Source organism: Serinus canaria, chromosome 1, assembly GCF_022539315.1.
Source record: "Serinus canaria isolate serCan28SL12 chromosome 1, serCan2020, whole genome shotgun sequence".
Classification (NCBI taxonomy): Eukaryota; Metazoa; Chordata; class Aves; order Passeriformes; family Fringillidae; genus Serinus; species Serinus canaria.
Window position 1 is genome coordinate 12,988,785 of NC_066313.1, and position 15,132 is coordinate 13,003,916.

General features: G+C 35.3%; 1 protein-coding gene across 3 annotated transcripts in view; it reads left to right on the forward strand.

Moving 5' to 3' along the window:
• Positions 1-15,132, forward strand: part of NCAM2 (neural cell adhesion molecule 2) — a 267,992-nt gene that overhangs the window by 199,978 nt on the left and 52,882 nt on the right. For all 3 annotated transcript variants that reach the window (XM_050978893.1, XM_050978895.1, XM_050978903.1), the window contains exon 12: positions 2,562-2,735. In XM_050978893.1, coding sequence (XP_050834850.1) covers positions 2,562-2,735 — 174 coding nt within the window. The remainder of the gene's footprint in view (positions 1-2,561; positions 2,736-15,132) is intronic.

Below are 15,132 nucleotides of genomic sequence, written 5' to 3' on the forward strand. Positions count from 1 at the left end.
AGCTGGAAATAGATAGTAGGTATTTTAATATATCTTGATGGTATTTCTGGTATTTGATTTTGGTTTTCACCAGGAATGTGTCTAATCTATATTTTCTTCAGTGATTCACTCTCTTCCTGACAATAGATACAGTTCAACTTTGAAAACTGCATGAAATTTACCTGCATGTGTGGGTGGCTTGGAATGTGAGATACATATTTAAAATAGTATTGTGGATGTATTTTACACTTCAGTGAGTTCCAAACATATTGCATTGTGCTAGTTATGCAAAATATCGTACTGGGTTTTCAAAGGAGCTTCATTTCATGCTTATTATCAACTGCAATCATATCTTCCTCTGGCAGAAATTATACTAGAATCTGCAGTAGCAAACATAAGGTTCTTCCTGAAGGAATTCATCTTCCCTGTGCCATGCTTATTATAGTTAAACACATACAGGCATTAACACACAAGGAAGAGAGGTCTCCTTAATATTTGGAAAGCCAAGAACAGAGTGGATATGTAAATAACTAATTTTTGATTTATGCTATAGACCAAATAATTGTTTTGATGCAGACAGAAACACCAAGAACTTGGCTTATTAAAAATATCATCCAACAACTAACGTAAAAGTAGTATGAATGAAATTACATATTCATTCATCCCCTGGTTTTGTTTGGTTTATTTTGAGCACTTTTAATGAGAGAAAAAGAATTTTAAGAAGTTTAGAAGCTATTTTAGGTAGATGTCCACAGCAGCTTTAACCTTGTAATTGAATCCAAAGAGCATTCATCTTTAGTACTGAGTATTGATATTCATCTTCCCAAGTGATGGTGTCCACAATGGCTCATACAGTACCATTCTGCTTAGGTATGGCTCTCCTGGATTGCTTGGCTGGGATTCTTACACTGTGTTTTTCCCACTCTTCTCAGAACTGCCACTGAGCTCAAGAGAGAAGGCATCTGTACAGAGTGGTGCTTATGTACTTAATGACTATATAGGGGGGGAAAATAGGTATTTCTCTCAGCTCTAAGGAGAACCTGAAGGATTGGTCACAATTTGGTTCCAATCCTCATCCTCTTTTGATTTTGGGGTGAATACTGACTAAATGACCAACTCATATAATTCATTCTTGTTCTATGTGGTCACAGAAAAAAACAGTCTATGCTGGTTTTAACCCAGCGAACTGCAAATATTGGAGGTTTCAGGACACCTGGAATCAGAAATGCCACCTTTAAGAGGTGTGATATTTGCATAAAAACACTCAAGTCTGACAACTGACAGAGATGTTCTGCTGAAAAAAAAAAGTTTCTGATAATTAAGAGGTTATAGAAATCAGCACCTTTACACCAGATTTGGCAGTGTCCTTTTCCTGAGAATTTGTGACTGAATATGTCATAAAATCTGTTCTTTAATATTTTGTACAAATTTTTGTCTCATTTTCATTCAGGTACCAATGCTGGGTGAAACTCAGATTGATTTCATTTTATTCACCACTGTCTGACAGCCTTTAAATACAGACAATATTTTATGTAAATGGTTCATTACCCACTAACTGAATTACAGGCTTTGGCTCAAATTCTGGCATGTCCTTACAAAAATATCTTTCATAACATGGAGACAAAAGCAATGTCAAATCTAGAAGAAGGTATGCAAATAATTTTCAGATGGATCAGAAAATGAATTTTTAATGGTGCTTCAAAGCCCTGGTATTCTGTCCACAGAATTAAAATTCTTCCTATCATTTTCAGTATTACTTTTTATAATTATAATTCTTTAAAATGTAAGACAATTAGAAAAGTTAGTCTTTTGACTTGTGTTTGATAACAAATTGTAAAAATATTATAATATTTATTCTCTTAAAGATGTACTTACTCTAATGGTTTTTTTTGCTTTTGTTTTGCGTGTAGCATTTCAACACCTGCTTTATTTTCATAGATCTTTTCTTCTTTTAAAGATATACTTTTGCTTTTGATTTCAGAGGAAATATTTCTTTCAACCTAATTTGTAAATTAGTTCTCAAGCTGAGCAGAGGATAACCTTCCATTAATGTACTTTCTTGGTAATTTGAAATCCAGACTTTGAAAAAAGAAAAAGAAATTCATTTATTCAGCCGTGTTTCAGAATTCCATAAAATGGCAACATTATTTATAAGGTTCTATGTCATAAGCTTATTTAAAAGAATTTAGCCTCTGAATGATCTAATTAGCTGTAACTGTTTGTTTTGTTAAATTTGATAGAAAGTTTGTTATTCTCTTTTACATAATTATACCAGCAATGGCCTGATCTCTTACATTTTTATATGATAAAACTAGCTAGTAAGAAAGATCATATTATAAAAGAAAGACAAAAATGGAAAATGTTTTTGCAGTAATTTAGCATACAAGGAAATTAATGTGGTTTTCTTACAGCTCTGTAGTAAAAAGCTTAAGTTGTTACTCTAACACAAATGGTATTGCACCATGTTCGATATTATCTTTTTCTCCCTTGAAGACTCCAAGGAGACTTTGGTGGGCAGATTATCAGCTGCTTAGCTCTGTCTGGTTATTGCTGATTTTTAATCTGTGTTTGTGCTTTTGCAGATGTGCCATCAAATCCCTATGGAGTACGAGTTTTAGAGCTGTCCCAAACCAGTGCCAAGGTTTCCTTCAATAAGCCAGACTCCCATGGAGGTGTGCCCATTCACCACTACCAAGTGGATGTGAAAGAGGTAGCCTCGGAAACCTGGAAAATAGTTCGCTCCCATGGAGTTCAAAGTAAGTGTACAAAAAATAAATGGAAGCGTTTTAACTGAGAAGAATGTCCAAGGAAAATACTGTAAGTATTTCCCATCTGTTTCTTTATTTGTATTAGTCCAGTAGCTGCATCTCTGTGTTAGTGCAGACCTCTCTACACCAGTTAGAAATAGTCCTGCAACTTTGTAAACTGTTCATTTTTTTTTTTATTGCAATTGTTATCCATTTTTCATGTCCAGCCAAAAGCCAGCTTTTGAGGCTACACATTTCAAAGAGAGTAGAAATGGCATTGCATTTGAGAATGTACATTATGTCTGCAGCTAAATGAATAATTTTAAGTAAGCTGTTATATAATATTTAATCCTGGGCACTAATTACTGATTGTGAGCTACTTTGTAACTTTCTGCATATCTGTTAATATTTAAGATGCCTGTTTCAAAAGCATAACATTTTTGTTCAATAAACATTAAATTCCCTCTAAAAGGGGGTATTTACTTACAAGTCTCTTGGCAGAAAAAAGGACAAGCCTCCCCAAACAGACAGGAGTTCTTTAGGTCCCTGATGAGTTGGGGAGTTCATACAGAGTGAAGTTAACTCTTGTATCCAAATATGCCTTTTGTATTTTCAATGCTACTTAAGGCAGCCTCAGCAGTTTTCTAATTAATACTTCAGCAGATAAATGGTTTTGCAGTGATCAGCAGAGTCACAGGAGACAAAATGTTGCAAATCCAATGTGTGTTCTCTCTTCCTCTTTCACATACTGTAATACAAAAATTTCATTTTTCTCAGCTCAACACAGTAAATATGTGTATAAATGTAGTAATGTAAATCAGTAACATTCATTTTATTCCAATAAAGCTTGAATTCCTCTCAATACTAGCTCTAAATAAGAATGTGCCTGCCCTCTATTTGCAGGCAGGCACATTAATGAGTAGTGGTGTACTTCTTCCATTTTTCCCATTCAATGTTGCAGATCAAGTTAGAGACTTTTATTCTCACAGCTACTTCCTTCAATGCACGTGCAATAATTGTTTTCTGATATGAACTATATCAAATGGTAAAACCTGAAGTGACCAGTCTGCACAGTAGGGTGCAAGGTACTCAAATGAGTAAAAACCCAATGACTGCAGAGTCCATCAGTCAATCACACAGATGAATAATTTCATTGTAAAGCCAGAACAAGCACGTGCCCTCAATGTTAAATTTGCAAAAAACATATTCACCTTGCTCCATATAAAACTTTCTTTTGAATTATTAATGTTGTTGGGAAGTTTATTAAAATATTAATTGATTACAGTAGGAAAGGTGTGTAATTTCACAGACCCTTGTTCCTGGAGTTGACTGGAGCTGCCTTCTTCAAAAATTCCCTTTCCTTTTGAAACGTTCTTTCAGCACTGAGTGTTGTTGCTCACTTTGGAGATTTCTGTGTAACATGAATTGATCTTGGAATTATTTTGGTCCAAGACTTATTTGAATTGTATGGTTCTAAAACTGGAGTAGAGTGACAGGTACAAATACCTGCAGTCCTTATGCAAATGTTTCAACCATGAAAGAGATTGTGAGCATTTAGGATCTCTGCTGCCACTCCTACACATATTAAACATTTCTTTGGCAGAGAGCTGTATTGCTTCCTGCATACTGTCTGAATATTTCCCCACATCCTCCTTTACTCTCCTTTTTCTCATGGATAATTTCAGGGGGTATACCATCTTGCAAGAATGTGTTGTCCTCTACATTTCATTTTCTCCTGATTGTATGCTGAAAGGTTTTCTTGAGAAAACAAAATAGGTCACACTTAAAATTTTGGACATATTAAAGATACCCCTTAATAGCATAAATTACCAAAAATCACTCCAAGTGATGACAAAAACTAGTAAATATGAATACAACCTGAAAAAACATCTTTGTCTACAAAGACTCATGTAGTAAACACATAAATATTGAAAGGACAGTGGGAAATATTAAAAATTAATAATACTTTCATAATTAACTCATTATGTTTTCTGAAATATCTACTGATATACCCCTGTATAGAAAGATTGAGACTATATATCCTGTATTTCTCTGAATTGCTCTCTGAACTATTTTAGAAATCAGTAACTACTTCAGATTGTCAAACATTTACTAAACAGAAGACATCTTGTTTTCATAAATCTTATTGAAGCTACATTATGTAGTTGTATAGGGAAATCAAAAGTGACCTGATTTCATTTATCACAAGTCCCTGCAGCTATTCTGTAATAAGTTGAAAACTTGTTCTATTTGGGAAGAACTATAGGGCCAAACCAGAAAACCAAAACATCTTACCAAAGCACAAACAGAACAATCCAGAACAGAAAAAGCCTTTGCAAATGGAGATGTCAAAAAACAAAATTAATGTCCTTTTTTAAAAATGAAATGCTGCTAAATTTAAATGGAAATTATTCTGGAATATTGAGTCTTTGCATGTTTCTTGGGCATTCAGAGGGTTTTAGCAATTTTTCTAAAACATCCATTTAAAATTCTCTCCATGTATATTTTACCCTACTTACAGTGTCATGTTAAGATAACCTTGAGATACCCTCTCCAAAATCCCTATTTTCAATTCCTGAAATCTTTTTCGAAGAAGCAAAAGCTTCTTTGTGTGAAGCTTCATTAGTGTGAAGGTGCTATTTTGTTTTATTTTGGTTTTGTTTTTTCTTTCAGCTTTTTGAAGCATTAAGGATACTTTATTAAAGGATAATAGCAAATACATGGTCTTGGGACAGTTTCTGATTGTGCTTAAGTAATGAAGAACCACTTTCCTAGCATGCCTCAACATCATCTCAGCTAAGAGGAGCATGTTTAGAATGCAGTCAGTTTTCTGTATTAACATTTGTAGTTGGATCATCATAATTTCCACACTGAGTCAATATTCCTTAATGGAAACCAAACCACTTTTTCCATCTGTCCACATTTTAGGGATGGTTTATGGCTAAGATTCAGAGATAAATGCTGTTTACACAGGGACAGATAACTGCTTGCACACCTCAAGTGGTGGTGCATGCATAATGCATGGGCCATGATTTTTTCCCTGTAGTAAGTGACAAAATAGTCTGAAATTTTACAGGATGTTTGTTTATCAGTCAGATTTAACTCAGGAGGGGTAAAACTGCAGAATTTTCTTGCCACAATGTACAAATGTGCCAAATCCTAAAGCAACATCAAGGGAAAGAGTCAGAAAAACTTGCATGCAGGATGTTGTACCTGGAAGACTGTTAGAATTCTAATACTGGATTTTCAAGGCTAAATGTCTTCTGCTCCCTCTCTACTGTGACTTAAGGAAATAATGTAGCTATCCTCACATAGTAACAACCATAAAGTGATAAAAATTATTGAAAAATGCTTTTTTAAAATTAAACAAGCCTCACAGAAATGTTACTACAGAAGCAAGTTTATAAATAAAGCATTAACAGGTGATTAATAAGTGTTTCAAAAACTTTTTTTTTGAGACTAATTGCTCCTAATGCTAGCAAGTCATTAATTTTCATTTGGTTATGATCCAATAGCTATGTATAAAACCTTTTACAACTAAGACTATATTAGTTTTATTTGTATGGAAACCACAATAGATGCTAATCAAAGTTTTTAGGTATTCTTCTGTAATCAATCATCCAGTAAATACAAATAAGTTTAATCAGGATGATTAAGCAGTATGAAGTGGATTCTATGCAAATCCAGTCTGCAGTTCTCTTAATTTTCCCTTTTCTTCAAGAAATCCCTCTAAAGGTGACTTTTGTCTCAATCTTTACTACTTTGAGCTGCTTTCAGGTAAGGAGAAAATTCTAGTCCTGGAGCTGTAACCAGGAATATCTATTTCCCTGTTCTCTCCCCTTTGTCTTCTATAATGAAGAAGATTTCATTTGAAAGTCTGTGCTGATTGCAGCTATTGAAGCAGAGCACAGAAAGTGAAGCAATCATCTGATACACCAATTTCAGTCTATTAAGGGATTTAAAATCATAATCAACACTCTCATAATTCAGCAAGAGATCAGGGAGCAAATGGCAGTGAGATTTTTCTGCACTTTTTAGGTGCTCCTCTGAATATGAAAATAGTTTTGTAGAAGGTTCCCAGCAAATCCAACTTTGGAGTTCTCTGTGGAGCAGAGTCCCAGGGGGAGGTGGGTGAGCAGGGAACAGTCCCCTCAGGGCCCATTATGATTCTGTCAGAAGTGAAAAGAAACCCACTAATCCTGAAGCAGCAGAAATGAAGAGAGTAGTGGCAAGGAGAGTTTGCATCCTTTCACCCCCAGAGCTGGCAAATCCCTGAGTGTGGGAAGGTGCCCATCCACCATCAGCAAGTGGATATAACCATGGGTGAAGAGCATTTACCAGGATTTCTTCTGTAGGCACAAAGAAACCAGTGACAAGCTGTAAAATTTGTAAAATACATTTGTAAAAATTAGCTTTTACACAAATCCAAACCACTGTGGAAGTGGGCTTGAAACCTGAAAAATGTGCACACTCTGAAAACACTTGAGTGTCTTCAACAGGAAAACAAAACACTTTATTTCCTTTGTTCTTTAATTTACAGGTGGACAGATAAAGATTTTTTTTTCAGAGGATTGTTTATTTCTGAGTGAAATACCAAGAAAAAGCAATCTCTGCATTTCTAGTGCTACTCAATTTGCTGGTGATAGAACAACAGGAGGAATACATTGAACACAGTCCCATATTCAGATTACTGTGGAATTTCACCTCTGGCATAGGTGGATGGCTGCCAGTCTTAGAGAAGAGAGGGGATTTGTGGAGCCAATACACAAACACACACACCCACACACATCCACACACCCCCCCCACCTTTGTTTCCTCTAAACTACTTCTGTTTGGAAATTTTCAGATGCCAGATCAGAGTTTCATTTTCCTATTTTTAAGTATTGAACTTGTGAATTTTTTAGGCAAAAATTTAAATTAATAATTTTTACTTGTTAAAATTCAATTATTTATGTTTCATATGAAAACTTAATAAATTTGGAAGACTTCTTAAAGCAAGACTTCCCATTCATTGAGTTTAGAGACATCTGGGGAAGGTTCTAGTTTTCCTGAGTTCCTAGGGAAGTTGCTAATCTATAATGCCTAGAGAATTTAGAATTTCTTATATCAGGAACAATTATATCAACATGAAATCACTGGATCTTAAAACTCAGAAAAGTCTCATCTCATTTATTTTTCTGTGAAAGAAAAACCCAAACAGACACAACAGAAAAACCCCCAAACCAAATCAACCAAACACAGACTCCCTAAAAAAAGCAAACTAAGCCAACCAACCCAAAAACCCCACAAGCTCAAAGTCTCTGAACTTTACTGGCATCTCTAAGTGTTGGCATTTTTTCACAAGATATTCTGTTGAGTTTCAACCCTTTTAGTGAAATTATCCCTGGAATTATAGTTTAGCTCTTACAGGATACTAGCATAAAATAGTGTCTATAATAGACAAATTATATAAGCTAAATTTATACATACATTTCCAAACTATGAGGCAGAAAAAAGAAAGGAATAGAAAATCAACATGTTATACAAGATGCTTTTTTGAATCTATATCTGTGTTTGGTATTTCAATGGTCAAGAATGTTTTTTTCACATTAGAGATTCTTCTTTGGATGGCAGAAAGCAGAAACTTTACAAATAACATGCAAAGTATAATACTATTCTATAGTAAAAGTGTTACTTCTAAATATATTTTATGCAGTGATATCAAAATATACCAAAGATAACTTAGCAACATATGTTTGTATTTCTTTGGGTACTATTTTATTGAAGGAGACAATAATGTTTGAAGCCTTGTGATAGCATATTCAGATTATGGGCAAGAAGAAGTGAAATATGTTTTTACAATTTTCCATTTTAAGGTAAAATGAAAGGATGAAAAATATTTCTAGCTTAGAAATTTTGAAATATTTATTCTTTCTTGAAGAAAAGAAAACCCTTGACAGGTGAACAAGTTGCATTATATTACTTTTCTGAAAAATAAACACAGCACAAGGAAAACACCTGAGCTTGTACAGCATCTTAAATATATGGAAATTGAAGAACAATAAATTTAAAATTTCAGTTTCAGCTAATAAGGAGTTATCCAGTTACAAGCACTAATGCAAATACTTGCTTTCAACATAACTTTAGTTTTTTTCTCTCTGGGTTTTAACAACTTATAACTCAAACCTGAAATAACAAATTCTTTGTAATTTCACATTCAAATCTCAGCAGGTTCTGTTTACTTCCTTTTTCATCTGAGTACACTACATTTCATGTCCTTCATGAAATTCTAGAATAATTTAGCTTCCTAAATTCCTAAAGGTCCCAAAAGGATCCTTATCATCATCAGCTCCAACTCCCCCAGATTGCAGCAGGGCCAAATTCCAAGTTTTTCTAGGGCTTTGCCCTGAGTTCTAAATGTCTCTGTGGATGGAAATTCCATATTTAGAAGTTTGCTTGTGAAATCAGTGGGGTTTTTTTTCAAACCAGGTCCTGTCTCTACTATTTTATTCACATACATTTAAGGGTGTAAGGTGTTTTAAGGTGCATTATGGAAGATAAGTGTTTTCTCTTACCCAAGACCTGTTCTTAAATTACTGTGCTGTGTGTTCTGCCTGGTACTGCTGCTCCTTTTACTACACATGTCCTTAAAGTTAGAGGAAGTTATGTACATGCCCTTGTTGATGAGGTAATCAAAACCTGAAGCCCCCTCCTTCTGTATTGTGCTATTTAGTTTTGAACTGGCTGTACCAATGAGAAGGTACCAATAATGTAGGCAGCTCACAATAAAAGTTCTTAGTAAAAACAAAACATAAACCAGTAAATTTAAAATGGTCATTCCATTTTCTCTTTTACATTTTATATAGATATACATATAGAAATAGATCTAGATATAGATAGATATTGATATAGATTAGATGAAATAGAAATAGAAATAGAAATAGAAATAGAAATAGAATAGAAATAGAAAGATAGATAGAATAGAAGTAGATAGATAGAATAGATAGTATAGATTAGATATTAGATATAATATAGATGATACAGATTTAGATAACGTTCCAAACTCTGAAAAGGTGTTTTGGTGTTTTTTGGGAGGGGCGGATGGTTGGGGTTTTGGGGGATTTTGTTTTTGTCTGTGCAGATCAGTTTTTTTGGGTAAAACTACTAAATTTCATTTTCTCTCCTTAAGCAGAACATTTTGGTGGACGTCATATAAACAATCATTCTTTCAAAAAACTTCAAAATTTTATTGAATCATAGAATTATAGGCTGGTTTGGGGTAGAAGGGAGCTTAAAGCTCATCTCATTCCAAACCCTCTACCACAGGCAGGGACACCTCCCACTAGATCAGGTATTCAGAGCCCCATCCAGAATGGGGCTAGGAGCCCCATCCTTGAGCACTTCCAGGGATGGGGTGTCCACATCTTCTCTAGGAGACTTGTGCCAGTGCCTCACTGTCCTCATAGGGAAGAATTTCTGCCTAGATTTCCCCTGAGATTTCAGAAACACCATTATGGCAGAGGATATTCTTTCCTAATTTAAAACAAAGCAATTACTATCTCCTATTATTGAAATTGAGAGTTGATCTAACAGACAGATTAGTAACAATTCATGTGAATTACCTCTTAGGTTGCAGATTTTGTATTTACTGCTTCTTTTGTACTAAAGCATGAAAGTATGTACCCCACTGGTTGTTGAAACAGTTTCCCAGTGTAATAATACTTAACCATTAAACCAGGAAGATTTTCAAATAGATTCCTGAGAGATACAAATCCCATATAATTAAATAATTTTAATAATGAGTTTAATGATTAAGGAGAATATTTCTGTATAATTTGTAGATCAAACAGAAATAAATTGCAAATAGCTCAGTGGGCTAAGTCAGCACTCAAAATTACTTCCAGAGCTGAAAATCTTCAAGGCAGAATCCATTAATTTCTACTGCAAGCTGCAAAAGCAGAAGGAAAAATGCCTTCATCAACCTGTCCCTGGGGGAAAATGCATCTTGAGACATTTAATTTCTTGTCATATCTGGCAGATTTGACTCGCCATGGCATGAATTGTGATCCCATTCAGTTCAACAATAGCAGTTACTATTCATGAGGAGTGTTTGTGCCTTTCTGGAGTACTGTGTATGTACACCACAAATCTAGAGGTACCTGAAGACTCAGAGGGTTTTGTCCCTGTTAAACAATGGCATAAGCCATTCAGGAAAAAATTTCTGTGTCATGAATTGAGCTTTAGGATATGGTTCATCATTTATCAGATGTTAGGCAGGCAGTTTAAGAACAGTAAAATCATGGATCAAAAACCCCTATAAAGCTACACCCCAAAATATATTGTTGCTTTACACCCAACTTTTTTATTATTTCATGTTTATTATCATTGTCAAATTGACTAAAATTAGTGTTTTTCTTTAAGAAATTGCCCATTTTCAGTTGACAATAGTTGTTAATATTTTAAAAAAATTTGTGGATTATTCCCCTTATCAGTTAATATCTAATGATACTATTAATAAGCCTAAACTCTTTTTTTTTTTCAAAATAAACCGAGTATTTAGTTTGATTCAAAAATAGTTTTCTCAACTTAAAACCTGCTTTGAAATTACAAGAAGCCAGGAATTGCATTCAAAGTAGATATAGATATATATATATGATATATATATAGATAACACACAACCTATTAAGCTATAGTGTTGTAAGGACTTGATACAAATAATATAAATAAAAAGTGTTTACATTTTTTTTTAAAAATCTTATTTCTTGGGAGAAAATGGCATTATGCGATTTGCCAATAAAATTTTCAATGGCAAGTTGTCATAAAAAAAAAACCTAAGTAAAAGAATTTATGCAGTTTTTTAACTACTATAGGCTACAAATAAATGTGAGGACAAAGACCACTTTTTATCCAGTTTATTTTGTGTATATGCCTTCATGCAAGAAAGTCATTCAGCTCTTTAATGCTGTCTTTATACTGATTTTGGCCTCCATCCAAATCTTTGCTGTAAAAGTCTCTTGTGGTTGAAAAGGTTGAACTGTAAATAAATGTCTTAAACTAAATTATATGGATGGATTAGAGAGACTGGAAAGTGAGAAGTGTAAAGGGAAAACGATATTTAAACATTTCAGGTTTTCATACAGACCTGAAACATCAGGAGAATGAGATGTACTTTTCACATTTAAAGGTGAATAAAATGTCATGAGAAGTGAAGAGAATCCAGACAATTTACTGCACAGCATGAGTTCATAACTAAAAGCAACTGAGTTTTATGCAGATATAACCACTCTATGAACTTACTCTTTTTTTTCCTGGTAATTCTGTGTTTGTAATTGCATTTGGTCACCCAGTCAAAGCTCAATGCACAATGTGGTTTATGGTTTTCTCAAGACACAGACTTAAAAAATCTGTAGGAACAAATGGAAGATACTTTGATTGCAAGAGTGTGTAGTAAATATTTTAATAAGAAATTTAATGGTTAATCAGTCATTCCAAATGTATTTCCCCTGGTGCTGTTGTGATAACTCTGGTCTATTTCCTATTTAGACCTTTCAGGCTTTTCATAACTGCACACTCTCAAGTAAATTTATGGTGAACAGCTGATCTGATGTAAAGGTCTTGCTGACGTGGCTTGTAAAGGTAAATCTTGTTAAGCAAAGAGTGATGCAGTGCAGTATTGAGTATGAAGAACTGATAAATGAGACACAAGGTGCAGCTGCAAATTTTGCCTTTCAAGTGTATTGTATTCATCCACATTTATTGTACATTGCTTGTCTACTTAGAGAAAGATAAGGTACATTTATGGAATATTTATGTGTATATAAACTTCTGCTGCACTTTGTAATACAAAATAGAGATGTGCTCCAGGATGACAGAGTATTCTTTAAGTATTTTCAAGGTCATTGAAAGACAGAGTGGTTATGAATAGAGCTCTCCTTCAGCCACATACAAGAATGAGCAGCAGAACAATAGCATGGCCCTAGCTGTATTACATTTCACTATATCTTTAAATTAACCTCTTTTTTATGATTTTTTTCTGTCTCCCCATTTCTTTTATCATTGGTAAGAAGTAAATTATAGCATACAGGAGTAGGATAGGGATGAGGAAGAAGGTTAGGAAGGAAAATTATCCTTGCATGTAAGAAGCAAAAGAACAGTTCTTGAAATCATCATTCATGTCAGCCTTGAGGGCTTTCTGTTTACAGAGTAGGGAATGTTAGGAAAGACACACTTGGGATCATGAAAATGGCCTCTGTGGAGATAGCAGAAATCAGGAGCTGCTTTCATCTTTTTTCAAGTGATGATGGTTTGGTTTCTGCCAGCTCTTGAATTGAGAAACAGAGCAAGCAGACTTTCTTTTCCCTTTGTGTGCTCCAGACTTGAAAAGTGCATGGCTTAGAGGAGTGAAAGACAGAAGTCCTGTGTCAGAACCTGCTTCTTAGGCAGCTCCAAGGCTGCAGCAACTTATGTGAGCAAAGTCATAATATTTTTTACATATTCTGTTAATTACGGTTAGGAAGCAGAATTAAAGTGAAATTTAAAATGTCAGCATTTAATTAAAATGTTGGCACTTAATTGAGAGACAAGCCTTGCTAACATATATGAATTTACCTATGAGAAATTCTCTGCTTCTCTAAACATAGTATTTAAAATATTCATTCCCTGTCATCTCAGGTATTCCTTTGGCTTACCATTGAGATCTTGTGAATTCTCAACATCTGTTTTGTTTCACAGTAAGAATACTGACATATTTGTAGTATTGGGTAGTTTAGGTTCATCTGGTTAAGGAAAGCCACATCTAATTTGTATATAATAACACAGTACAGTCTTGTAACACCATAAGAAAACTAGTGAATTGTATTTCACTAGGCAAAACATCCTCAATATTTTGTTATGCCTTATAGGAAAAAGAAATTGTCTCTTAGCTCTGCAGAACTTTGCTGACAATAGGAAGTAGGTGCAGTTGTTAAAAGTCATTATTTCCTTAGACTTTGGAGGCATTTTGGCCACAACACCCCCCTGCAGTGCTGCGAGCTGAAGCAGTGGCTGGAAAGCTGCTGAGAGGAAAATGACCTGGGGGTGCTGGTCAGCAGTGACTGAACATGAGCCAGCTGTGCCCAGGTGGCCAAGAAGGCCAGTGGCACCTGGCCTGGGTCAGCAATAGTGTGGCAGCAGGACCAGGGCAGGAATTGTCCCCTGTGCTGGGTGGACACTGGTGAGACCACACCTGGAGTCCTGTGTTCATTTTTGGGCTCCTCACTGCCAGCAGGACATTGAGGGGCTGGAGTGTGTCCAGAGAAGGGCAGAGGAGCTGGAGAAGGGCCTGGAGCACAAGTCCAGCTGGGAGTGTTTGATCTGGAGAAAAGGAGGCTCAGGGATGAATTTATCCTTCCCTACATCTCCCTGAAAGGAGGCTGTTGCCAGGTGGGGGACAGTCTCCTCTCCCAGGCAATTAGTGACAAGCCAAGGGAGCACAGTCTTAAACTGCAGCAGGGGAAGATCAGGCTGAACATCACAAAGAATTTATTTCATTCAAAGGGTTGTTAACTTTGGAACAGACTGCCCAGGGAGTCGTGATGGAGTCGCCATCCCTGGAGTTGTGCAAGAAACAAATGTATGTGGCAGCTGACAAAGTTGCAATCAGTCAGAGCTTGGACTCGACCTCAGAGATCTTTTCCAACTAAAGAGATTCCGTGATTTTTTTTGTTGTTTTTTTCCTTTGGGTTTTTTTTTTTTGTTTGTTTGGGTGGGTTTTCTGTTTGTTTGTGGGGTTGTCACTCTGATATTTTTTAAAAAATACCTTTGCCAAGATTTCTTCTCCTGGGAAGATGAGGAGCTTCAGGTTTTCCATGTTTTGCTGCTCTGGAGATTGTTTATCCAAACATGTGAATTGTTTTTATTTAATAACCAATCACCATCAGTTGTGTCACACTCTGAGGAGTCAGTCACGAGCTTTCATTATCATTCTTGTTTAGCCTTCTGATGTATCTTTTCTCTCTTTCTTTAGTATAGTTTTATAATAGCATTCTTTAATATAACATCATATCATAAAATAATAATTCAGCCTTCTAAGAACATGGAGTCAGATTCTCATGTCTTCACCTTGTCCTGAGGACCCTCACAAACACCACATGTTTTTTTTTTTGTTTTTTTGATTAAAAGAGAATATATTTAGCCAAATAAGCAGTGACTATTTCCAGATAAGTTGCTACTTTAGACCTGAGTTTCACCCTGATACATAAAATCATTCACCAGGATCTTCAGATGACAAACTGTGTGGATTTACTGCTCCATGACCTAGCATATTCACATTCAACAGAACATATCCCAGGTGCTCCACAGGAACTAGTGGGGCCTGGTGCTTAGAGGAGGCAGCTTTTGTCTGCTGTGAATTCAGGAGAAGCCTGCCTCACCTTCTTCCTTTCAGGAT